This window comes from Scyliorhinus canicula, chromosome 8, assembly GCF_902713615.1.
Source record: "Scyliorhinus canicula chromosome 8, sScyCan1.1, whole genome shotgun sequence".
Taxonomy (NCBI): domain Eukaryota; kingdom Metazoa; phylum Chordata; class Chondrichthyes; order Carcharhiniformes; family Scyliorhinidae; genus Scyliorhinus; species Scyliorhinus canicula.
In genome coordinates this window covers 107,081,302-107,106,809 of record NC_052153.1, presented here as the reverse complement: position 1 = coordinate 107,106,809, position 25,508 = coordinate 107,081,302, and the positions used below count along the sequence as shown (strand labels likewise).

The 25,508-nt window shown below is 44.6% G+C and overlaps 1 protein-coding gene across 3 annotated transcripts in view; it reads left to right on the top strand.

The window, feature by feature from the left end:
• The window catches only part of LOC119970432 (tumor necrosis factor alpha-induced protein 8-like), a 142,052-nt gene that overhangs the window by 104,544 nt on the left and 12,000 nt on the right, over nt 1–25,508 (top strand). Inside the window, exon 1 of one of the 3 annotated variants that reach the window (XM_038805042.1) lies at nt 2,631–2,650. The exons of 1 other annotated variant lie outside the window; for it this stretch is intronic. Coding sequence is in view for 1 of the 2 variants with exons in the window: in XM_038805040.1 (XP_038660968.1) it covers nt 3,150–3,180 (31 nt within the window). In the remaining variant the exon portion in view is untranslated. Of the gene's footprint in view, nt 1–2,630; nt 2,651–2,958; nt 3,181–25,508 lie in introns of those variants that run through there. One more of the 3 variants, XM_038805040.1, reaches the window with a different exon arrangement.

The following is a 25,508-nucleotide window of genomic DNA, read 5'->3' as shown; positions in this document are numbered from 1 at the left end:
ATGTGGAAGGGTGGGAAGAATTGGGGATATATATAAGTAGCTGGGGGAGCAGGGATGCGAGCGGGTGGTGAAGATTAAGGAGAAATGGGAAGCGGAGTTGGGAATGCAGATAAATTGGGGAGTACTGAGAGAGGCACTGCGAAGGGTAAACAGGACCTCCTCTTGTGCAAGGATGAGCCTGATACAGTTTAAGGTGGTGCACAGGGTGCATATGACTCTGGCGAGAATGAGTGGGGTCTATCAGGGGGTAGCAGATGAGTGTGAGAGGTGTGGATGGGGCCAGCGAATCATGCGCACATGTTTTGGGGTTGTGAAAAATTGGGAAGATTCTGGGCGGGAGTGTTCGCGGTCTTAGCCAGGATAGTGGAGGAGGAGGTGGACCCGGACCCTTTGGTGGCGATTTTTGGGGTTTCAGAGAAGCCGGAGCTCATGGAGAGGAGGACGCTCAATGCCGTGGCCTTCGCCTCTCTGATTGCACGGCGGCGAATTTTGCTGGTGTGGTGGTCGGCATCGCCACCTGGGGTAGCAGCTTGGTTGGGTGACCTGTACGACTTCCTGGGTTAGAGAAGATAAAGTATGAGTTAAGGGGCTTAGCAGAGGAGTTTGAGAAAAGGTGGGGGATGTTTGTGACCGTGTTTGAGGAGCTGTTCGTCGCAGGGGGGGGGGGGGGGGGGGGGGGGGGGGGGGGGGTGATGGGGAGGGGAGTAGTGAAAAAGGAGAAAAATCTGTACAAACTGTGTAGTTGATTGTTGGGAAGAATGTTTCCCGGGGTGTTTATTTGCTGTAACCTACTTTGATACAAGTTTGAATAAAATGCGTTTAAAAAAAAATTAATCAGCTGATGCACTGGTAAATATTTTGTTCAGGAAATAAATCTAAAATTGCTCTACTTCAGGTCTACGCAATAGGAGTTGCTATGTTGCTCTGGATATAAACACCAGTTTCTCTGTGAAACAAATAATGAAATTACTTCTCGCAGAACTTTCATTGAATATTTATTATTTTCCCCCCTCCAATCAGACAGCTTATGCTTTGAATTGAATTTGTACGCTAACATCTGAAAACAATTACAATTTAGAAGCCTTCAATTATCTCAGGTACCTGTAGCCACATTTACTGCTCGTGTTACACTGAGAAATAACATCAGAAAACAAAATAAGTATACTGACTGACAGATTTGCCATCTGTTCTCAAACAGGATTCATAGACTAAATGTGAACATTTTTGTTTTTATAAAGCGGAATAAATGCAGACGAATAAGGTGACATTATTCAAGTGATCAAAATAGGAGTCAACGGCTTCCAAGTAACCAATATCCTTGCTCTGATGTATTGTAATGAGCATGCCCTCAAATCTTGGCTTAAATTCACCACTAGAGGATTGGAGCACGAAACAGTCAATTTGCTCCTGCAACAGATTCTGGGCCTTGGTTACATAAGTGGTGTATTAGTAAGTGCAAAAGGTTTTAGCAGCCTCATCTTCTTTCGCAAAGCAAGGGAAAAACATGGGCGCGATTTTCAGCAACCACGATGGGTCCGCTCCCGCACCTCCCGCTATTCTCCCACCCCCCCCAAGATGGCATGTCCGGTTTTGCGATTCTCCGGCCCGGATGGGCCGAGCGGCCTGCCATTTCCGACCTGTTCACGACGGCAACGACCACCGCGCCAGGTAAGTGTGGGGCCTGTGGGGGCGTTTCGGGGATCGAGCACCACGACCGTGCTCGGGAGGGGACGGGCCCACGATGCGTGCCCACCGATCGTCGGGCCGGCGCCTCAACGGGACGCACTCTTTCCCCTCCGCCGCCCCGCAAGATCAAGGGGCGGCTGAGGGGAAAGACGGCAACCGCGCATGTGCGGGTTTGAGCTGTTCAGCCCACGCATGCGCGGCTGACGTCATTAGGCGCCGCCGCCGCGTCATTCTTGGTGCGCCGGGCCTTGAAGCCACGGACAAGGCCCGGCGGCCGAGTTTCCCGGTACGGCCCTCCTAACCCTCCCTCCCCCCCCCGGGGAGTGGAGAATAGAGGGGCAGGCGAGGCTTCCGATGCCGTCGTGAACCTCTCCGGGTTTCACGACGGTGTCGGGCCTTGCTGAGAATTCCGCTCCATATTTCTGACATTAATGGGTTGGCAGGGCTCTGTGTGATGTGAATAACGAACTGGGAACACCTTTACTGATTTACTGATTGCTCTGACCTATTTATTACCAGTATCATCCAGCACATTTTCAACCAAGAAAATGCTTAGATTTATTGCACACCAGCATTATGAAACTCCTTATTTGATTTGATGCAAACACTTAAGATGTGTGATATAATTTTAACATAACCTGTTTGGCAGACAAAAGGAAAGTAACACAGGCTTATCAGCTCCCTGTTTTTGTGCAGTAACAGATAACCTGTTTGAGAGGAAATTGAACAGATCAACTTGCCCTTCATACACATCGCCCTCAATGAAAAGTAAAAGCCAGATCGGGTCAGGATGACAAATCCGACTGTGCCGCTTTCCCACTGAACATGGTAGAGTAAAATCACCCCATGGTTCGAAAATGGAAGGAAAGAAACATGTTTCAGTACGAAGACTGTAAGCCATTCTGCTGATCATCAGTGAACAAAACTGATTGAAATTCAGTATTTGAGACCCTACGGACTGTGGGTAGGAATGCTGTTGCACTTCCAAATAGTTTTGGCATGGTAATCATAGGTGTGGTATAAGTAAGCTATCAAAGAATGTGATCTATTTTCCCTGTCCTTGCCAATGGTAAGTATCTGGAATTTTTGCAATTACGCAACTGCCAAAATAAAGCAGTGCTTGTTTTGTTCTGTGGCTGGCCTCTATTCTGTAGTTGCTGGTCTTATCACATGTTGGAAGAGATGAGTGCCGACAAGCTGATTTGACTCCACCCTCGTGCGTTAGAGAGGGAGGATCACTTAAGAATTATGAAGTAGAAGTTAACATAACCAATTGAGAAAACATTGTTTTTTGAACACTCCTTGAAGAAGGCCATTGAAAGGGGACAGGAAGTTCCTGATTTTAGTTTTCATGTTATTTTTGTTTCCTTTGAGTGTGCACCGCTTATATAAAAGATCTAAGGGTGAACATACTGTCAACTTTACATATTGTGTGTGACTTTTCATTTCATTTGATTTTTACAATGGAGTCATCAGCTGATGAATTCAAAGAAGGTATGTTTCAGTAGATAATGTAAATATATTTAAATTTACAAAATATTTTCTTGAGATTCTGCAGTTGGTACTTGAGCCTCTCATTTTAAAAGATTTTCTCTGCTGAACAATCATATTTGTGGATGAAGCAGTCTACAACAAGAGTTGTTTCAGCATTTTTAATGTCTTTCATCAATTGGTAAATTGATATATGCCCATTGGCAAAGCAAAGACCACACTGGACTTACCTTTGGAAGCATTTAAATGTGATGACAGTGTTCCGAGTGAAACTTCTTTCTTTCAGTGGGATTCCTGTCATTATCGAAATGTTCATGTCCAGAACTTGTGGTGAAAAACCAGGTAGCTCAGAAATCTCTGAAACAGAATGTGTCTTACCACTTAATAGATGTGGTGTAAACCTTTTCAAAGTCGATTTGTCTTGCTTACCAAAGATTGTGATGCAGCAAGATAATACATTTGCGTGAATATGTTAAACAATCTTGGTGGTAACCAGTTAGACACACCCTTTCGTTAATCTTTTTGGTGTTCTTGGAGCTTTATACGCAGCAGGATGCATAGTATTGTTCCAGCTCTCTATAGGGAAATTACAGAATTGCAACTTAGGGTTTTTAAGTGATCTGCCATTATTATAAATGAATATAGATTTATTTATTGCTCTTTGCTGGATAAGTAACATTAAAATTTTTATATATATTGAAGTCAGTAGCATTTCATGATATGTTACTGTGTCCTGTACTTTATAACTTTAATATCAGTGCCAAACACTGATGTAAAGCTACCAGTGCGGTGGTGTAACAAACCAGGCTTCACTTCCTATTTATTATAAAGGGCTGATTGTCCTGTCAGCCCTTCTAAATCAAAAGAGAATGAAGGCTGGTGGTCTGAGTGTATATCAATGTCCATATGTGGAACTCTACTTATTCTCCTTGGTAACGAGAACAGGGAGTGTTACCCTTGCTCCTTCCTGTCATTGCTGAAAAATATGGTGAAGCACAGAACAGAGGCTACACAGGAATAATGTGTGTAAAATGAAGCTTTGAAATTTAGGCCTGCATTTAATCAGAGCCGTTAAAGTTTAGATGGCTGTGATTTTAAAGTTTAGTGTTACTGTTGTTTAGAAGTACAAACTCCACTTTTATAAATTTAGCCAAAATGCTAACTTACTTACTTCATGTGTAAGGCTAAAGAATATGACCTGAGAATTACAATTTTGTCCCCCCTGCTTGTCTCTCATGTTCAATTTGTGTGTTTGCCCCCCTCCTTTCCTTCTCTCCTCTTTCTTTCTTCTCTCTGTTCCATGGCTAGTTTGTGTCCCCCCCCCCCCCCCCCCCCCCCCCCCAAACCCACCTACTTTATTGGTTGCTGATTATGAACAGGTCTTGAAAAGAGTTGGTGAATATATCTCGGGTCGTTTTCTCTTGGGAGCTGAAACTTCTCCGTGAGTTCCCCCAGGGTCGCTACTCTACCGTCCATGTACATGTCCCTAACCATAAGGCCCCCTGTCCTGTTGTCACCTGTTGAAGCCATTGTTGCAGGAGTAAACCTGTGGTTGTTGCAGATGGGGGCCATGGTGGACATTTAGCTTAGATTGAACTGCTACCTCATTTGGCACAACATTCGGAGCACAGCTACTACCACTGGACTATTCTAGTATCTGACCAGGATCGTTGGACTTTTAATTCCAGATTTTTATTGAATTCAAATTTTGAATCTGGGTCCCCAGAACATTACTTTGGATCTCGGCATTACTCACCCAGTGACAATATCACTATATCACCACCTCCCAATGTTAACCCTTTAGCATGGCTAATCCACCTAACCCGCACATCTTTGGACTGAGGGAGGAAACCGGAGCACCTGGAGGAAACCCACGCACACACGGGGAGGACGTGCAGACTCCGCACAGACAGTGACCCAGCCGGGAAATGTTTTACATTTCCTAGGGCTTGTTATTAGAGCTGAACCCATTATGAATCCTCGACTGAGTTTCAAAATGTCCAGAGCCACATATTGCAGCAGAAGATGTATAGACAGTTTTGAAAGGATATTAATTGATTAGCTGCCTTTGATGTGCTTAATGAACTAGATGTGGTGGAGCATGTGGGACTGTTTTGCCTAAATGACAGCTGGTGAAGTTTGTTTTTTATTTTTATAAGACTCTGGGTTTTTAAATGTTGTTCTTACAACACGTTCACCACTTGAAATAATTTACATTTTTTGCTTGGGTTTCATGAACATGTTTTTTGTAGTACCAAATGTGTTTGAGTGAGTGCTCTATTAGATTGCTAGAAGTTTCTTTTCATTTCCGCTTGACTCCTGAGGCTTTCCCATAGTAGAGACTGAGTGAGTGGACATAGCATGGAGGGGACATGGAGGAGTCATGGAGAATATGAGAAGGTATTGAGGTGGCTTCAGGTTTTAGGGGATGGAGGTGGCATGGGGAATATGAGGGAGTCACATAGAGTATGAGGAGACATGGATAGGGGATTGGGGAGGGTGCAGTGAGGGTTGAGGGCCTGACATTCCTCACGAAAACTATGCCAATGTCCCAGTAAACGGAGGTCGGTGTCCTAGCCAGCCGGCCTTGCCACCCGCCTGCCCCCATTTCCACCTCGCACCTGCCAACGGAGGCAACAGGCCTGACTCTATCCAGCAACACCTCTTTGGAACATGAATATGGTGGACCTTTTAAAGAAAATGGGTCTGCCTGTTCAGGAAGTTTCCAGACTTTTTTCCTCTGGCATGAAAATTGGGTCCCAACAGTTGGGTTGGGTGTATTAACTTTTTATTTCGGTCTTCATCTTCATTACTCCTGTGTTAAAGTATAAGGTTCTGAAACTCAGTAGAGCACAGTCCTCTCTATCAAACCAGTAAATTTGCTGAAATTGCTACTTTTTTCAGGGATCCAGGCTAGTTGTTTCACTGCATGTTCAGTTACAAATCATGGGCTGCTTCTTACTCTGAACTTTCACTCGGTTGAGACAACCAAAATAACTTCCTGCAACCAGTGAAAGACAGAAAGAAGACTTTGATCTCTAGTCTGTAGTTGAAGCTGGTATTCTGAAAGAATTAGATTAAATACCTGTAAGTCTCGAATCTATCAAACTGCTGATGAAACAATGTGTAGCCCATTGTGCTTAAGACGATAAAGAACCCCTGTGATCTTTTCGAGTTGAATTAACAAAGGGTTAGCAGATAGAGATGCTGAACACGTACATCAATACAAAACACACAATAAATTTCAATCGTGAACTTCAGAAATTAAATGCAAAGACCAGCCTGCTGAGCTTGATGGAAACTGACTACACGTGATTACATAGGCACTGGACTAAGGAATTTAGTAAAAACAGATTTGGAATGGGAGTTTAACTGAACATCTTTACTCCAAACTTCAGAACTGACCTTAAACCAGCAAGTATGTTTCCGTTGATATTTTTAACTGACCCACAGAACAGTAAGTCATAAGAATTAATGGCAAATCGCATTTCTGCTTTCAGTGAAACTGGAAGGAAAAATCTTTTGTGTGAGAAGTAACATCTGCACGAATAACGAAACGTTGCGATCATTTGCATCGGTTCAAATTTTTAAAAATATGTTTGAAAATGTAATCATGAAATGAACTGTGCAACAATTTTTCTTTTTTGCTAATACTATTAGTTAAATGTCACATTTTCAATTGGTTTTTTAAACTGCAGTATATTATCATTTAAAAATTAAAAATATATTGTGAAAGATCAATTTGTAAAACAACTTTGCTTTGTTCCTTTTACGTGAAGTTAAAGCTTATTTAATTTAAAATTATATCTGCTAACTCATTCATCTCCCAAAGAACCCTTTTCTTTCCTGACGTTCCTCTACAAAAATGCTGATAATACCAGATTTGTCAACATTAGCAGAATCTAAAAATCTGGGCATTGATTTTCATCAAGTTGAAAAAGGAGTCTTTTCAAAATGGCAGGTGGCTCCTGATTCCAGGATCCCTGACCCCATTCCCTGGTTGTCTGATTTTCTGGAGTTCCTTTAAAGGATGCATGCTGACTGCTGTCAAAAACCCGGATGCGGAGCACTTGGCAGTGTGGCTGTGGTCCAAAGCCCCTCGGAGGAGTCATGAACCCTAGTCTGCCTAAGGGGACCTTTTATAAGTTAAGTTCAAAAGACCTTTCTCATGGCCCTTATGCTAAGCTCTGTCCTTCCACCTGCTCCCCCCACCTCTCCATTGCCCCTCACTACATACTGAGGCTTAGCTGAGAGCCCAAACATCTATTAAGCTTGTTGAAGCATCTGTGCCTCAGAGATAACAGAATTTGATTGACAGTTCAATTACTCTAATCTCTACTGTTCTGATGTTTCCGCCGAGGGTAGACAGTCAGGATGTTTAGCTTCATCCAATTTGTTATTATTTAATTGGGCAGCCAATATTGAGAAAGTGCTGGGCTGGCTTAGTGATCTGAGTTCCATATGGGGACAAATAGAGGCATGTTCTTCTAGGGGCTTGTAACTGCCTCACTTCTGTCCTCTCCTGCAAGATTTTCTTTGAATCCAATAGTGGTGTCCGCCTGGAGAATCTTGAAGCAGTTCAGACAGCAATTTAAATTTAGCTCCATGTCGTTGTTGGCCCCTATCTGTAATAATCATCTCTTTGTGCCGGCGGGCGTAGACTTAGCATTTAGGTCATGGGAGGAGAAGGGTTTGTAGACGCTTGGGGACTTGTTCATGGAGGAAAGGTTTGCCAGTTTTGAGGAGCTGTCGGTAAAGTTTAAACTTCCTGGGATCACTTTGTTTAGATATTTCGGGATTTATTTGCAGAAGGTTTTTCCTTCTTTTCTCTCGGCACCATTGTCCCCCCTTTTGAAGAGGATTTTCTTCGGTCGGGTCTGATGGCCATGTCTGGTGGGGGGAGTATTTCAGGTATTTACGGCCAGGTCCTATCAGTGGAATTGGTTCCTTTTAATGAAGTGATGGTGAAATGGGAGGGTGAATTGGGTCCTATTCTAGATGAGGAGGTGTGGAGTGAGGCTCTCAGCAGAGTCAACTCCACGTCTTCCTGTGTTTGGCTTAGTTTGATTCAGTTCGAGGTGGTGCACAGGGCATATGACCAAGGTGAGGTTAAGTGGGTTTTTTTCAGGGGTAGGTGACAGGTGTGAGTGGTGTTCTCAGGGGCTTGCTAATCATTCTCCTACGTTCTGGTCGTACCCCAGGTTGTTAAGATTTTGGGTCTCCTTCAGCACCATTTCAGAGATTCTTAATGTTGAGCTGCAGCTTTGTTCGCTGGTGGCCATCAAGGTATCAGACTCACCGGTGCTACGGGAGTGAAGGCATATGTCCTCACGGTTGCCTCGTTAATAGCCCGGATGTGAGTTCCGCTTGGATGGAGGCCTTCTACTCTCAGTACCTTGGCCTGGTTGGGTGACCTGATGGAGTTCCTACATTTGGAGAAGTTCAATTACACCATTTGGTAGTTGGGATCTACCTAAGGTGGCAGCCATTAATTTCCTTTTGAGAGTTGGTCACCGTCAGTTGTTAAGGTTTTTTTCTAGTTTATTGTTGGGGCTTAGTTGATTGTTGATTGTACTCTTTTTACATTGTAACTTGAAGCATCTGTTTCATATATTATTGCACTATTTTGTTCAAAAGAAAAGTTTTCAAAAAATATATATATATTTAAAATCTTATGACATTTTATTTATTGAGAATTTCTGGTGAAGACCAAAGCTCTTTGTGAAGGACACCATGGAGACAAAGAACGGTTTACAAAGTGTAATTGTAGTTTAGTTTTTGATTCTATTACAAAAACTTAGACAAAGCAAAGGATTGTTATGGTACAAAATATAAATATCATACATTTTCAATTAAACTGTTTGATCACGTTTTGTTAATTTGGAAGTGCGTGGTAGATTACTTGCACTATAAACTATATTATATAATTTGATTAAAGCTACAGGTCATCACAATTAAGCTTAACTTTGAGTTGTTTTAGAAAGCAGAATTTGATACTAAACAAAACACGCCAGAAAAGGATGAAAAGGCCAAAACAAATGATTTGAGTTTCAGTTTTGTCAAGCTCCGTTGGAGATGCAGAACCTCAGCGGACAAGTACAAGTTAATGTAAAGACTGCCACATTTCCTGGGAAAGAAAAAGGGCAGGGCTTTGGTTGCAATGCAAGACCGAAGGCCTGACTTTTTCGCTGCCTGTTTCTCCCTTCCCGCCATGTGTAGAGTTGGTGGGAAACACATCCCCGTCGACTCCAAGTGCCCAAACCCAATTTACACTTGTGTGGGTGTAAATGGACTGCAGCCAAGACTTCCGCCCCTCGTTCATCTGTAGCGCTGGCCTCCAGCGAACAAATGGGCTTCAGCACATGACCAACAGATAACAGGTACTTACTCCCTGAGGAAAAGGGCTGTAGGGAGGATGAGCTAGCTGACCACAGTGGTACAGGAGGCCATTCAAGCGGGGGAAACAAAAAGACAAGTGGTAGTTGTAGGGGATTCTATAATTAGGGGAACTGATGGCATCCTTGGCAAGCAGGACTGAGAGTCCTGCATGGTATGTTGCCTACCCGGTGCCAGAGTGAGGGATATCTCTAACCGGCTTGAAGGGATATTGGAGTTGGAGGGGGAAGGTCCAGTTGTGTGATCTATGTTGGGACAAATAATATAAGCAACACTAGGAAAGAGGACCTGTTTAGGGAATATTGGGAACTAGCAACAAAGGTAAAGAACAAGTCTATTCACGTACCCTCTGTTGCTCTTGCTCATGTATTTGCTTTGTTTGACCCTTGTTCCGCACTGTAACCAATCAGTGTTTGTCGATGTATCATTTGTTAATGTACTCTGTTGATTATTCTTTTTGTCTACTATGTACGTATTGTGTATGTTTCCTCGGCCGCAGAAAAATACTTTTCACTGTACTTCGGTACATGTGTCAAATCAAATCAAAGTCCTCAAAGGTTCTAATCTCTGGATTACAACCCACGCCATGTGCAAATTGGCATAGGGATGAGAAAATTAGGGAAGTAAACATGTGGCCAAAGGAGTGGTGTGGGAAAAAGGGGCTGCATTTCATGGAGCAGTGGCATTTCATGGAGCAGTGGCATCGGTATTGGTAAAGGAGGAATTTGTACCGTTGGGACGGTCTCCACCTGAACCGATCTTGGACCAGTGTCACAAGGACTTTCTGCTCGCAAATGGGGTGGAAGGGAAGGTTAAAACTGCAAGAAGTATAATGGTTAATGGGAACCAAAGCAGCAGGTCAGGAGAAGATCAAGGTTAATAGGATGAACAGGCAGGGCCAGCCTGATGGCTACAGATGGGAAAGGAAACATAAAAAATCAAAATGTAAGGAGACTGTGGGAATGAAAGTTGAGGATGAGGTTGAGTGTTATCAAAGATTAATAAAAGAGGTCAGAATGTGTGAAAAGTGTAGTAGTGTGAAGAGAATCTTGCAAGGGAAAGACAAACCAGTAGGACATATTTAAAAACCTTGGTCCGATATGTATGCAATATTTGGAATAAGGTCAATGAGCTGACAGCACAGAGTTGGCCCAAGTAGATAGGGCACAAGTAATTGAGGGTAGGACGGTTGAGGAACAATGGCAAATGTTCACGGAGATATTGAATACCTCTCAATTAAAGTATATTCCTGAGAGGCATAGAGACAAATGCGTATGATTTAGTGGGGATTACTGAAACACGGTTGCAGGGGGACCAGGACTGGGAGTTAAATGTCCAAGGGTTGTCAGAGGATAGACAGGATGGAACAGGAGGTGGAGTTGCTTTATTTGTTAAATATGACATGAAAGCTGTATTTAGAAATGATATTAGCACTATGGCCAAAATGTTGCATTGATCTGGTGGAAATAAAAATATAGGGAACAAACTTTAATTTACAGACCCCTGAGCAATACTTCCAAAGTGGGGCATAGTATAAACAAGAAATAATGAGGGCTTGTGAGAAGGGCACAATGGTAATCATGGGTGATTTTAATATGCGTATTGACTGAACTAATTAAATTGGCAAGGGTATCCTTGAGGGAGATTTCATAGTGTGTATGAGGGATTGCTTCTTAGAGCAATATGTTATGGAGCCAAGCAGGGAGCAGACTATTGTAGATTTAGTACTATGTAACAAAGAAGGGTTGATAAATAGTCTTGTCATTTAAGGATTCTCTTGGAAGGAGTGATCACAGCATGCTAGAATTTCAAATTCAGGTTGAGCGGGAGAAGACTGAGTGCCTTACTAGAGCTTTAGCGTTGGGCAGAGGTAATTATACAGGCCTAAGGAAAGAGTTGGCCCAAGTAAACAGGGCACAAATAATTGAGGGTAGTACGGGTGAGGAACAATGGCAAATGTTCAGGGAGATATTAAATATCAATTAAAGTATATTCCTGAGAAGAAGAGGAATTGTAAAAAGGATTAAAACGTTCCATGGCTAAACAAGAAAGACATAAAGGCAAAACTAGGGCATACCATACTGCAAAAGCTAGTGGTAAACTGGAGGATTGGGAGAACTTCAAGGTGCAGCAAAAGGCAACTAAAAATAAAATCAAAGGAGCTAAGATGAACTTTGAAAGGAAACTAGCAGAAAACATAAACATTGATACCAAAAGCTTCTATAAGTATATAAAGAGGAAGAGAATAGCTAAAGTAAATGTTGCCCCTTTAGAGGGCAATACTGGTGAGATAATAATGGGGAAACACAGAAATGGCGGAGGCACTGAACCAATATTTTGTCTCTGTCTACACGGTTGAAAGTAATAAAAACTTTCCAAAAACTGCTAATGCAGAGGAACTTGGTGCAATAACCATCACTAGGGAGACAGTATTGAACAAACTAATGGGATTAAAGGTAGGTAAATCTCCTGGATGGGACCTAGGGTATTAAGGGAGGTGGCAGCAGAGAAAATGGATGCATTTGTTATGATATTTTAGAGTTCCCTGGATTCTGGAAGGATCCCAGTGGATTGGAAACATGCTAATATAACACTCATATTCAAAAAGTGAGGTAACACCCCTATTCAAAAAGGGAGGGAGGCAAAAAATAAGAAACTATAGACCGATTAGCTTGACCTCTGTGGTGGGGAAGTTACTGGAACCAATCATTAAGGAGGAGATGACTGAACATTTGGAAAGACAAAGCTCAATCCACCATTGTCAGCATGGTTTAATAAAGGGTAAGTCGTGCTTGACAAACTTGCTTGAGTTCCTTGAGGATGTAACCAGCAATGTGGATAATGGAGAACCTGTGATTGTGGTATATCTAGGGCGGTATTCTTACCCCCCCCCCCCCCCACGCCGGATGGGAGAATCGGTGGGGCGCCGCGTGAATCACGCCGCCCCGACCCGCTCACGCGATTCTCCCCCCTCCCCCCAAACCAGTGCCGCAGGAATCGCGCCACGCCACTCGGAGAATCGGCCGGCGAAAAAAATGACAGTCCCGCTGGCGCCGTTCACACCTGGTCGCTGCCGGTGGGTATTCATCATGAAGGCTTGGGGGGCGGCCTGTGGGGGGGGGGGGGCTCCTTCACCGGGGGGGCCTCCGAAGGGGCCTGGCCCACGATTGGGGCCCACCGATCAGCGGGCCGGCCTCTTTCTCCCCCCCCCCCCCCCCCCGGCCTACTTTCCGCCGCGGCCGACCCCTGAACACCGACCCCATGTTGGGTCGGGGCCAGCGCACGTAAGAAATTCCCCGCGCATGCGCAGGATTGAGCTGGCCGAACTGCGCATGCGGGGGTTGGCACGGTGCCCATTTGGTGCCGTGTAAGGAGGCTGGAGCGGCGGGAACCGCTCCACCGCCGTGCTGGCCCCCATAGGTCGTGCCCGGGCCCTGTTCGCTCCATCGTGAAACGCAACGGCGTTCACGACGGCGCAAACACTTGGCCTCAATATTGGAGAATCGCTCCCCTAAACTTCCAGAAGGCGTTTGACAAGATGCCTCATAAAAGACTGATCCAGAAGGTGAGATCATAGGGAATTGGGGGTAAAGTACTAGATTGGATGGATCGAGGATTGGCTGACTGACAGAAAGCAGAGGGTCAGGATAAATGGATCCTTCTCTGGCTGACGATCTGTAACTAGTGGGGTGGCGCAGGGGTCAGTCCATGGACCTCAGCTGTTTACAATCTATATAAATGATCTGCAAGCACGGACAGAGAGAAGCAGGCAGTGATGAGGAGATGAAAAAAATACAGATGGATATAGATAGGCTAGGAGATTGGGCCTAAATTTGGCAGATGAAGTTTAATGTAGATAAGTGTGAGTTTATCCATTTTGGCCATAGAAATAGTCAGGCAAATAATTATCTAAATGGAAAGCAGATTCAAAATGCATCTGGACAGAGGGATCTGGATTCTTTGTTCATTAATTGCAGGTACAACATTTAATTACAAAGGCAAATGAAATGTTAGAGTTTATTGCAAATGACTACAGTATACAAATAGAGAAGTGTGCGATGATAGGTAGACTATCGTCTGTATATAATATGAGTAGTTCATCATCATCTGCATGTGTATTGTAAATTATATGTTTACTGTTGTAGTTCTAGCATCCAACCAGTAGGTGGGGCGAGTACACAGTCCTGGGACCTGGATGCACCATGAGTTCCTTCAGAAGGTGTTTGTTAGGAGTTGACAGCAATCGCATATTAGCGCAGCTCTGGAGTATCTTAGTGTAAGTTAGTGTTAGACAACTATTTCCAACTGTATTCATTTTAGACATTTTAGTTATTCGTTAGTGTAGTACTAGTAATAAATAACTTTGTTTATAAAACAAAGTTTAATGTTTTTTGTTGAAACGGCAATATCAAGATTCCACATCAGCCCAATCAAAGAACATCACAAAGTGTTGTTGCAATTGTATAGGGTGTTGGTGGGACCACATCTGGAGTATTGTGTCCAGTTTTGGTCTCCTTATTTGAGGAAGGATGTGGTGGCATTAGAGGCAGTTCAGAGAAGGTTCACCAATTACCTTTTAATGCATTAGTTGCCATCCATGCTTTGTGCTATTCTGAGGGCTCATTTGGTGTTTTGCCACTAACTTGGCAGATTTATTTTTGTTTTTGTTTTGAATTATTGTGCATCTGGAAGCCGATTTGTATGCTCACTTGAAGCCATCTTACCCTAATCGACCGATGCTTTGAACTGTCATCTCCCTGTCCCACCTGCCAAGATCCTCAGGACGTTTAATAAAAACACAGGCTCTCCATGTTTTGAGACTTAAGAGCTGGATTTTCGCTTCCACTACGGGTCACTCGAGTTGGGAAATTTTCCAATGTGGCAGACCCACCTTGGCTTAAAGTACCCAGGCGCACACAATGTTTGCTCTGCGGGGAAATTGCGGGATAGGGTTGGGGCGTGTGATCCCAGAAACGGTTCCTAGGAGACTTCAGATGTAGATGAGTGCCAAGGTGGGTGGTTAGAAGGACCGATACGGTTCTGTAGAATAGAAGCTTGACTCTCTATCCCTCATTGCATGACACCTCACAATCCTCAATGCCAATTCATGCCCCCCCACCCATGACCCCTCATACCTTCCATGCCAACCTAATGCCAACTCGTGCAGTATCTTCCATGGGCAGTCCTCAGGAGATGCAATAAAGTAAACTTCTAAAAATCTAAGGAGAGCTCTTACTCTTTAATTCCCCATTCATGAAGCTCATTCAAACCTTTTAAATCTGGAGTGGTTAATCACTTATAAAAACAAACTTCTATTCATATCTCACATCAGAAACAGATAAGCCCTTCAATAAGTTTAAGCTGTCAATCAAATTGTATACTCAGAATCCCCTGCTGAGATAATTAAAGCTTTTGAAAGTCAATGAAGCTTGCATAATGACATAAAGAAACAAGGAAAGGAAAGGCTTGCATTTATATAGCATCTTTCAAAATGCCCTGAAATGCTTTACAGCCAATAAAGTACGTTTTGTAGCACAGATATTGTTGTAATGTAAGAAACACAACAGCCAGTTGCTGCACAGCAAGTTGCCACAAATAGCGATGAGATAAATGACCGGATGGTGATGGTTGAGGAATATATGCTGGGCTTAGTCCCCTGCTCTTCTACGATTATTTTTATGTTCTATTGATGAACGGGGTAGGGTTACCGAGCAGTGACCAGGGGACACTTTCCCAAAAGAAGATTATGAAAGAAAAACTCTTAAGCAATTAGTTCAAAGTCAGTCACCAGGATGGAGGGGCCAGTCATCGGGAGCATAGGTTTAAGGTCCATGAGGCAAAATTTAGAGGATATGTGTGAGGTGTTTTTTTTACGCAGAGGTGATCCGTACCTGGAACGTGTTTCCAGGTGAGATTGTGGAAGCAGATACATTAACGGCGTTCAAAAGGTATTTTGACAAACACATGGATAGGATAGGTATAGAGGGATACGGCACAACAAAGTGCTGAGGGTTTCGGCAAAGGTTGGTATCATGACCAGTATAGGCTGGGAGGGCCAAAGGGCCTGTTGCTGTGCTGTATTGTTCTATATTCTAATAATAGCCTTCAGAGAATTGTCAACAAATTCTATACAAACCGATCTTACACTAGCTCACATATCAATGAAAACAAAGAACAAAGTTTTTTTTAAACAATCATGGACAGCTCCAGTTAGACTTTTTGTACAGTTTATAGAACAGCAAGGAGATTTGAAGAAAAAAAACTTCAGATCACGACAGTTAAATGGACCATAGCCACCTTTTGAGAGCATTTGTGCCCACTCCATGAATTCATCATGAGTACCACACTGTGGTTAAGGCCTTTGCTGCAGCGAAAATGGGGTTTATTTGAACTCAGTGCTCAGGTGTGAATGACACACTGCCCCCTGCCATCAAAAATGTGATCATCTAGAAATGGGTGCGAGACTTCTACATCAAGGGCCTGCCTGTAATTTTTAAACTCTGACAGACTCTTCCCAACTCCACAAAAATCTGGCTATGAGGCCTCAAATGCTCCAGCTTCCCATCGAAGCCATAGGCCAATATGAGCCACATTCTTCAGGATCCCTGAGTATAACCAAAATAAAAGATAGTTTGAGTCAATATCGGGGGTGGAGAACTATGAGATAATGAGTTGTTAAACAGATCTAGCAATAAGGGCCAAATTTACTGGAGAACCTTTTATAAAAATCAGTAGGTAATCCATCAGTGTCTGGGGCCTTACCACTTTGCATCAACTGAATGCAGTTTGTTATCTCATCAAGGCGCAAACGGTCATCTAAGACTCTGCTCCTGTCCACATCTACAGATGGGATGTCCAAATTATTTAGGGAGTCAACCATGCTGTCCGACGGGAGAACAGATTTATAGATGTAACAGTAAAAGCAAACAAAGGTCAAATTAATATCCATGCAGCCAGTAGTAAGATTATGGGGGGGGGGGGGGAGTCGGGGGAGTCATAGATCTGGGAGATGAACCGAGAAGCAGACTGGTGCTCGAGCTGGTGGGTTAGTAGGCGGCCAGCTTTGTCCCAATGTTCATAAAAAGTCCCCCTTGAACATTGTAGCATGTGCACAGATGTATTTGTGGAAAGTAAGTCAAATTGAATCTGGAGCTTTAATCTGCCTCCATGTAACTCAGGTGGGGGTAATGGAATATTTCTAAAATTGAATCCACCAATTCTTGCTGTTTCCATTTTCTTTGATAATATATGCATTGTAAGGAATTACGAGAGCGCATTTCCCAACCCATTACACCCAGCGCCGATCCTCTTGCACCTGGTGCATAGCGGAAGAGGTGCAAAATGGGTTTCACGATGGGCGCCAAACCGACCACAACGTACCCCACTTGCTATGCCTGGCACAAGCTGGATGGATCACACCCTCACTGGGTGTAATCCAGATAATTAACACAGCCCATTTAAAACCGCATTCTTCCAGCTCCTGGTAGTCACTGGCAGCACCAGCAATGCCTCACACTGGTGTGGATTTGTACTGGTCTCCATCAACGGAGACCAGGCATGGTGGCCATGCTGGTGGGCTCAGAGGTCATTTGAGCCCCCGGGTGGTAAGGGGCAGGGCCATACCCGGCCAAGGGGCACTGCCAAGCGGCGTGGCCTAAGAAGGGCCATGCCCATGAAAGGGGAGTATGAAGGGGAATAATGACGGGTGGGGGGTGAAGGGGAGGTCTGAAAGGGATGATTCAAAAGGTGGGAAAGTCCTCAGCAAGCCCATTGTGGGGTATGCTCACTTGGGGGTTGATTCCCCGATGAAGATGAACAGGTGTGGGGCCAGGTCACCCAGGCCACGCAGTGGTAGGAGGGATTACACAGACTTTATTGATGGGCAGGTTTCCCCTCGGAGGGTTGGGGGTGTCAGGTGCATGTACCTTTAAGAAATGAGTCTTTATCAAATAGCTGCAGCGATGTCAGTGTGTGGGTGGAGCTGGGCTGTCTGTCTTTTTATTTTTGGTTTGAGCTGAAAACCTGATTTGTGGCTCTGTTTTGGTTTTGTTTTCATTTGGAGAGTTGCATTCAAACAAGAAGATGTATCTCTCTCTCTCTCTCTGGATCATTTGATGATTGCAAAGTAATATCTGTTTCTGTAGAGAATTTAAACCTGCAGTCTTTGTTAAAAGGATTAAACTTATGGATGTTGCTAGGAAAGGTATTAAGGGTTACCTATAAAGTATTGTATCTGTGAGGTTACATAGAACAGTACAGCACAGAACAGGCCCTTCGGCCCTCAATGTTGTGCCGAGCCATGATCACCCCACTCAAATCACGTATCCACCCTATACCATGGCCAATCCACCTAACCCGCACATCTTTGGACTGTGGGAGGAAACCGGAGCACCCGGAGGAAACCCACGCACACAGGGGGAGGACGTGCAGACTCCACACAGACAGTGATCCAGCCGGGAATCGAACCTGGGACCCTGGAGCTGTAAAGCATTTATGCTAACCACCATGCTACCCTGCTGTCCCTGTGTTGGTAGTTGATAAGATGTTTACTGTGTGTTTATAAAATGTTAACTGGGGTCATAGAATAAACATTGTTTTGTTTTTAAAATACTTAAGGTTTCTGTTGCATAACACCTGGAGAGTGGACCCTTGTGCACTCCATAACCAAAATCTAATAAAAGTCGTGGTCAGGTGAACTCCATGATATACTTTGGAGTTTTCTAAATTCTGGCCCATAACAGGGGTAATGCCCATTACTGCAGGGGTTATGATGTTCATGGGTGGGGGGGGGGGGGGGGGGGGGGGGTGGTGCAGGACCACAGTGACCTCCACCTCACTATGAGATCTGGGAACCCTTTAAAAATGGCGGCCTGATCTCTAAGGAGCCAGTCTTGCCGGCGCCTTTAGTTCCCCACCGCAGATAAATATCCCCAAAGCTCAAAACAAAATGACTAAATGTGGGTGAATACCAGTCTGCATTGCACCAAACCCCATCACAAATCATCCCACCCAAAATGACACAGTAATGTTTGGGGAGAATTGCGCCCTACTTTTAATGGGAGAACCACCTTGAGGGTCTCCCATAATACTGTTGGGGTAATGGAATCAGCTTTCTTTGTTTTAATAAAAACATCTATACTGGTGGATATAGATTTACAAAGCTCCTTGTCAAATAGTCGAGTTGTGTCAAATCTCCATGGAGGCCGACCATTAGCTTTAGACGTAAGAGCCAAGTCAAGAGAGTTGGGCAGGTGGTCTGATAACTTTGGCAGAATGCTTGTCAGTTTTACTGTGGGGAGAAGAGCTCTGTCCAGAAAAACATAGTTGATACGTGAGTAAGCATAGGGGACATAAGAGAAATAGGAAAAGTCCCTTGTAACTGCGTGCAGCAAACGCCAAAGGTCGACACAACCCACTTGAGTCATAAAGGTGGAAAAAACCTTGGAACCGTCAGAGAGAGCGAATGTTTTTGGACTTGAGCAATCCAGCTTTGGATCTATTTTTTAAAAATGTATTTTACTCCAAACTTATTCAAATGATTACAAAACATAAACAGTCTGGGGAACATACTCTCCAAACACAATTATACAGTTTCTGCAAACTTTTCCCCCCATTTTCACCCCCCTCCCGACGAACAACTCCTCATACATGGCCACGAACATACCCCACCTTGCCTCAAAGCCCTCCGCTGAACCCCTCAGTTCATATTTAACCTTTTCCAAATGGAGAGTCGTATAAGTCTCCCAGCCAGGCCGCCACCCCCGATGGCATTGCCAACCGCCATTCCAGTGAAATCCTTCGCTGGACAACCAGAGAGACGAAGGCCACAGTATCTGCCTTCCTCCCCTCCATCAGCCCTGGCATCCGGTATCCCAAATATCGCCACCAAAAGGTCAACCCCAACCCCCTCCCCCACAATCCTCATTAGTGCCGCAAACACTCCCGCCCAGAATGTCTCTAGCTTATCGCAGCCCCAGAACGCATGTGCACGATTTTCTGGTCCCCACCCACACTTCTCGCACCCGTCTGCCACTCCCTGAAAGAACCCACTCACTCTTCCCCGTGTCATATGCACCCTATGTACCACCTTGAATTGCATCAGGCTCATCCCCACGCAAGAGGAAGTCAGTTTACCCTGCATAACGCCTCACTCCACACTCCCCAGTTTATCTCCCCTCTAAGCACCCCTCCCACTTTTCCTTAATTATCACCACCTGCTCGCCTCCCTGCTCTTCCAGGCCACCCTTATATGTCTCCAATCCTGCCCTCTCCTTCCACATCTGGAAGCAGCAGTGGCTCTAACAGGGTATACTTCTGTAGCTTGGGGAACTCTTTCCAAGCCTTCCGCGTGAAGTCCCTTACCTGCAAGTATGTAAACTCACTTCCTCTTGGAAGCACTACCCTCTCCTTCAGTTCCTCTATTCTGGCAAACCTCTCTTCCAGGCAGAGATCCCTCACCTTAACCAGCCCTACTTCCCTCCACATCCAAACATGCCATTTGTCAACACCTGGCTCAAATCCGTGGTTCTCGCACAGAGGCGTTAACACCGACATCTCTCCTATCCGAAAGTGCCTCCTCAACTGATTCCAGACCTTCACTGTGGATTGCACCACTGGGCTCTTTGTGTATTTCCTTGGCGCCAGTGGCAAAGCTGCCATCACCATAGCCCGTAGACTGTACCCCCTACAGGAATCTTCCTCCTTCCTAACCCTCTCCATCCCACTACCGCCTCTCCTCTGTGTTCACTGCCCAGTAATAATGCAGCAGGTTTGGCAACGCCAACCCCCCCCCCCCCCCCCCCCATTCTTCCTCTGCCTCTCTAACAGGGTCTACTTTACCCTTGGTACCTTCCCTGCCCACACAAACTGTGAGATAATCGTATCCAGCTTTCGGAAAAAGACCTTTGGTACAAAAATCGGAAGCATCTCGAATAGGAACAGCTTCTTACCACAGCTACAAGACTCCTCAACGACTTCCCCTCGGACAACTCTGTTCCCTGTAAGAACACTATTCATGATGCCCTACCCTGCTCTTGGTCATGTATTTGCTTTGTTTGATTCCTTGTTCCGCACTGTAACCAATCACTGTTTGTCGATGTACCATTTGTCAATGTTCTCTGTTGATTATTCTTTTGTCTATTATGTACGTACTGTGTACGTTCCCTCGGCCGCAGAAAAATACTTTTCACTGTACTTTGGTAAATGTGACAATCAATTAAATCAAATCAAAATCAAATATAAATAGGGACTTTGACAGCACCTTCAGCTTCATCATTTGGACCCTCCCTGCCAGAGTCAGATGCAGTGTATCCCACCTCTTAGATCCTCCACCAGCTTAGTTAAATTTCACTTATGCAGTGTAGCCCACTTTCCCGTCATCAGATATCGAACTTGTCTCTGGCTACTTTAAATGATAACCCACCTAGATTGGCTCTCCGACCCAGCTCGTTGTCGGGGAACACTTCACTTTTCCCTACATTGAAGTTGTATCTGAGAACGCTCCTAACTTCCCTAATAGGCTCATAATCCTCCCCATGCTCTCCAGTGAGTCCAACACGTACAGTAACAGGTCGTCTGCATATGGCAACACCAGATGCTCCCTACTCCGCCTCATAATCCCATGCCACTCTGCCGAACCCCTAAGGGCCATCGCCTGAGGCTCAATTACCAGCGCAAATAGCAGTAGCGACAGTGGGCACCCTTGCCTTGTTCGCCTATGCAACCAAAAGTTTTGTGAGCTCATATCTTATGTCTGTACCGGTGCCACATATAACAGGTGCACCAGTGCCACAAACCTTGGCCCAAACCAGAATCTTCCCAGGACCTCAAACAGATACCGCCACTCCACCCGGTCAAATGCCTTCTCCATGTCTATAAATACTACTACCTCTCGAAGGAGTCATGATCACATTCAACAACTTCCTTATATTACTAGAGAGCTCCCTGCCCTCGCAAAGCCTGTCTGGTCCTCCACAACCACCCCCGGGATACAACGTTTCATCCTTCCCGCCACCAACTTAGCCAGCACTTTCACATTTGTATTTAACAGCGATATGGGCCTGTATGACCCACATTCTAACGGGTCCTTCCCCTTCTTTGGTATCAATGTGATCGTCGCCTGCACCCCCCCATCTCTCTCCATAGTCTCAATATTTCCGTGGATGCGACCGGCCTCTGTAGTTGATGTGCTAGCATTCGGCTTGCCTTCTCCCCAATGCTCATAATGCACCCCCCTTGCCCTAAGTAGCTGCCCCACCACCCTCCGCGTCGTCAACCTATGAAAATGCCCCTGCAACTTTTTCCCTTCTCGCCAATCCCTCTGCGTTGGCCGCATACTCCTTATCTACTTAGACTATCTCGGTCATTAAGCGTCCATACACCTCCCTCCTTTTCCTGTCCTCATATGCCTTGAATGAGATAATTTCCCCTCAGACGACTGCCTTCAGTGGCTCCCAAAATGTGGCCGCCGACACCTCCCCGTTCTGGTTCAGCTCTACATTGTCTTCAATCACCGACTGCATCTTATCACAGAACCCTTTCTCTGCCAACAACCCCGAATCAAGCCTCCATCCAGGCCTCTGCTCCCGTCCCAATCTAAGCCGAATCTCCAGCCAGTGGGGCACATGGTCCAATATTACTATCCTCGCTTACTCTACCCTCTCCACCCCTATCAGCACCTCCCGGCTCACCACAAAAAAGTCAATTCTGGAATATACCCTGTAAACATGGGTTCTTAAAGCGCCACGGGTCCACCATACCCATCTTTTCCATGAACCCTCCCAACTCCATTCGTATCCTTCCCATTGACCTGGAGCTCGATCTATCTACCCTCGGCTCCAGAACACAATTAGAATCTCCTCCCATAATCAACTAGTGCGTGGCCAAGTCCGGGATCGCTGCCAACAACCCCCTCATAAAATCCACATCGTCTCAACACCACCTGCGTCCCCTCCAGTACTCCAATCACCATCACATATCCCCCACCTCACTTCCTTCACACTCTCAAATCCCATCTTCTTGCTCATCAGGATGGTCACCCTCCCGTGACTTCAAATCAAACCCCGAATAATACCTGGCCCACCCATCCCTTTCTCAGTTTAACCTTGTCCTTCACGAGGAATTGCGTCTCCTGCAGAAATACCACCTCTGCCTTTAAACTCCGGAGGTGGGAGAAAACCCGAGGACTATTCACCAGTCCATTAGCCCTCACACATTCCACGTTATAAGCCTTACCAGGGGCTTACGCCTCCATTCCCCTCTACCGTCCGTCATCCTCTCCTTTCGGCTCTACCCTTCCAATTTCACCCTGTACAGGGCCCATCCAAGATGGCCCCCTTCTCCGCCCCTGACCATGCTTCTTCTCCAACCCTGCCACGTCGCATCACCCTCCCAGGTTTGAGAAGGTCTTCATGAATAACCTCAGTTGGTACAGGAATTGAATTCACACTGCTAGCCTTGCTCTACATCAAGAACATATTGTAGCTCAGTTGGCTAGACAGCTTTTTCATGATACAGAGCAAGCCAGCAGCGCAGATTCAATTCCCGTACCTCCTGAGGTTATTCATGAAGGCTTCACTTTCTCAACCTTGCCCCTTGCCTGAGGTGCGGTGATGATCCTCAGGTTAAATCACCACCAGTCAGCTCTCCCCCCTCAAAGGGAAAGAAGCCGATGGTCATCTGAGACAATGGACGACTTTACCTAACCACGTAGTAAGAGCTCCAATGTAAACAGAGCCAAACCTCTTTGCAATTTGTCGAGCTCAGTGTTAAGAACCTTGTTCAGTCTCAGTTGTTAGAAGTATGGGAGAGCCGGCCAACATCTTGGCTGTAGCCGTCTCGGCCGGGGTATCTTTATCATTTAACATTTTCTGGCCTGTCTGTTTTAAATTCTTGGGCATGTAAAAAATATCGCCTGGAGAAACACTGCATGCACTTCCCCTACATCGCGCAACCGGAAGTCTCCAGATGTTGCCAATCTTACTGTCTGCTAGGCTCTTAAAGGAGATCAATGGAATGATCGATTTGTTTATATAAAAAAAGAAGCCTAGTTTGAACTTCCATCAAGTTGCAGCTGCTAGGTTCAAAGTTAGATTTGGGGGTCCCGAATATTGAGTTGTACCAATTAGCTTCCCATCTTAGGATAATAAGGGACTGCGTTAATAAGGACCCTACCTCTATTTAGCTCAATATTGAAGCAGACCAGTCGGTATGTCCTTTGCAGGTCTTGTTGTTTTACGAGGATTTTATGTCAGATTCTGCTAGATGTCAAAATCCTATAATTATTAATAATCTTAGAGCGTGGAGGATGGTCTGTCAATTAGAAGGCTGATCTAAACTGTCTTCCGCTCTCTTTCCCATCCAGGGCAGCCCGGACTGCCATTTTCTGCCATTTTCTGATTGATCCGGTCTATAAATAGAAGCACTAGTTCTTATGGACTGTTGTTCTGAATTTATCCTGTCATCCTGTTCTTATGTTTCCATAAATATTTGTTCTTTACTGTACCAGTTGTGTTTTGAAAATTTTTTGCTATATCTGTAAAAAAAATTATGAAACTCTAATAAAAATATATTAAAAGCAGAATTACTGCAGCAAAAGAAAGCGAAATTGCGATAGTCACATAGGAAAGGGTCAGCAACAGAGCAGGAGAAAAGAGGAAGGAAGGGAAATAATAAAGAAACCAAGGAGAGGAAACGAGAAAAGTGGAACTGAAAGAACCAAGGAATTGAGAAAGAGACTGCGGTTGATGTCATGTTCTGGGCTAGCAGTTTAAGTATGTAGTGTCAGACCCCAACCATAGGACCTACCATAGGACTTAACTACCTAAAAACCAAACCAGTGCCCCTTCATGTGAAACAGAGGAGAATCACAAAGATATTGGCAAGTATCCCTCTGAAGTAAATTGTCTCTGCTCAAAAGTGACTCTTTTCCTGTTACTCTGCATTGCCGAATAAGAGAAGTAGTGACTTAGAGAACATGAGGAGGCCAGCTTGTAAGTTTAAGATGCCCCAGCCCCTTGCAAGTTAGCGCAATAACTGCAGCAATTTATTGAGAAACTGCTACAGGAGCAGTTCCATCACCCATGTCCCCCCGTCCTTCCCCGTCCCCCTCACACACACACCTGTATCCACAGGCATCCCATAGTGTGTCAAACATGAAAATTAGTCCCATTCAGTTGAGAAGAGAAATTGACCAGCAAACTTAATGTGCAAGATTAAGTTTTGTTTTGAGTACAACATATTTTTTTAAATATGCAAATTTATGGTTCAACCACAGACGTGCCAGAGGTTGAAAGAAATTCAGGTTGTCAACCAAATTCAAGTTTCCCCCAGATTTAATTAAATTGTAAGTTTAAGATGCCCCAACCCCTGGCCAGTTAGCACAATAGCTGCAGCAATCTATTGATAAACTGCTACAGTTCCAGATTTAATTAAATTGAATTAAATCTGTAAATAAACAGAAATAATGAGATGTATATTTATTTTAGTGCAATGAACATAAGTCCTCACATCAATGGCTCACAATTTGCTTTCATTGATTTGTCTTGTTGCCTCTCTGACTCTTCCCCCTTCCTCTTATTCTCTTGGCCCTCATTACGTGGTTTCCAGCTCATTAACTCAGGCCAGAAACAGTATGATAGCAACAATTATAAACTCTCGCAATTCATGCGACGGACTTCACAATATTTAACTATTAAACAAATTTTAATGGCCTAGCAAAACCACTTACAAACAAACTTCATAAAACCTGTTAAAATAATGGCATAACACATTTTTGAAACTTGTGGATGTCGTGCAAGTTTCAAAGTCAATAGGTAAACCGGTCTCCTTTTTTTGTATCTGTTGGTGTTTAGAAACAAAAGAAATGAATGATGGTAAGATGAGAACTGATTTGAACTGTTCTCACGAAAGGTCACCTCGACCTAAAATGTTAGCTC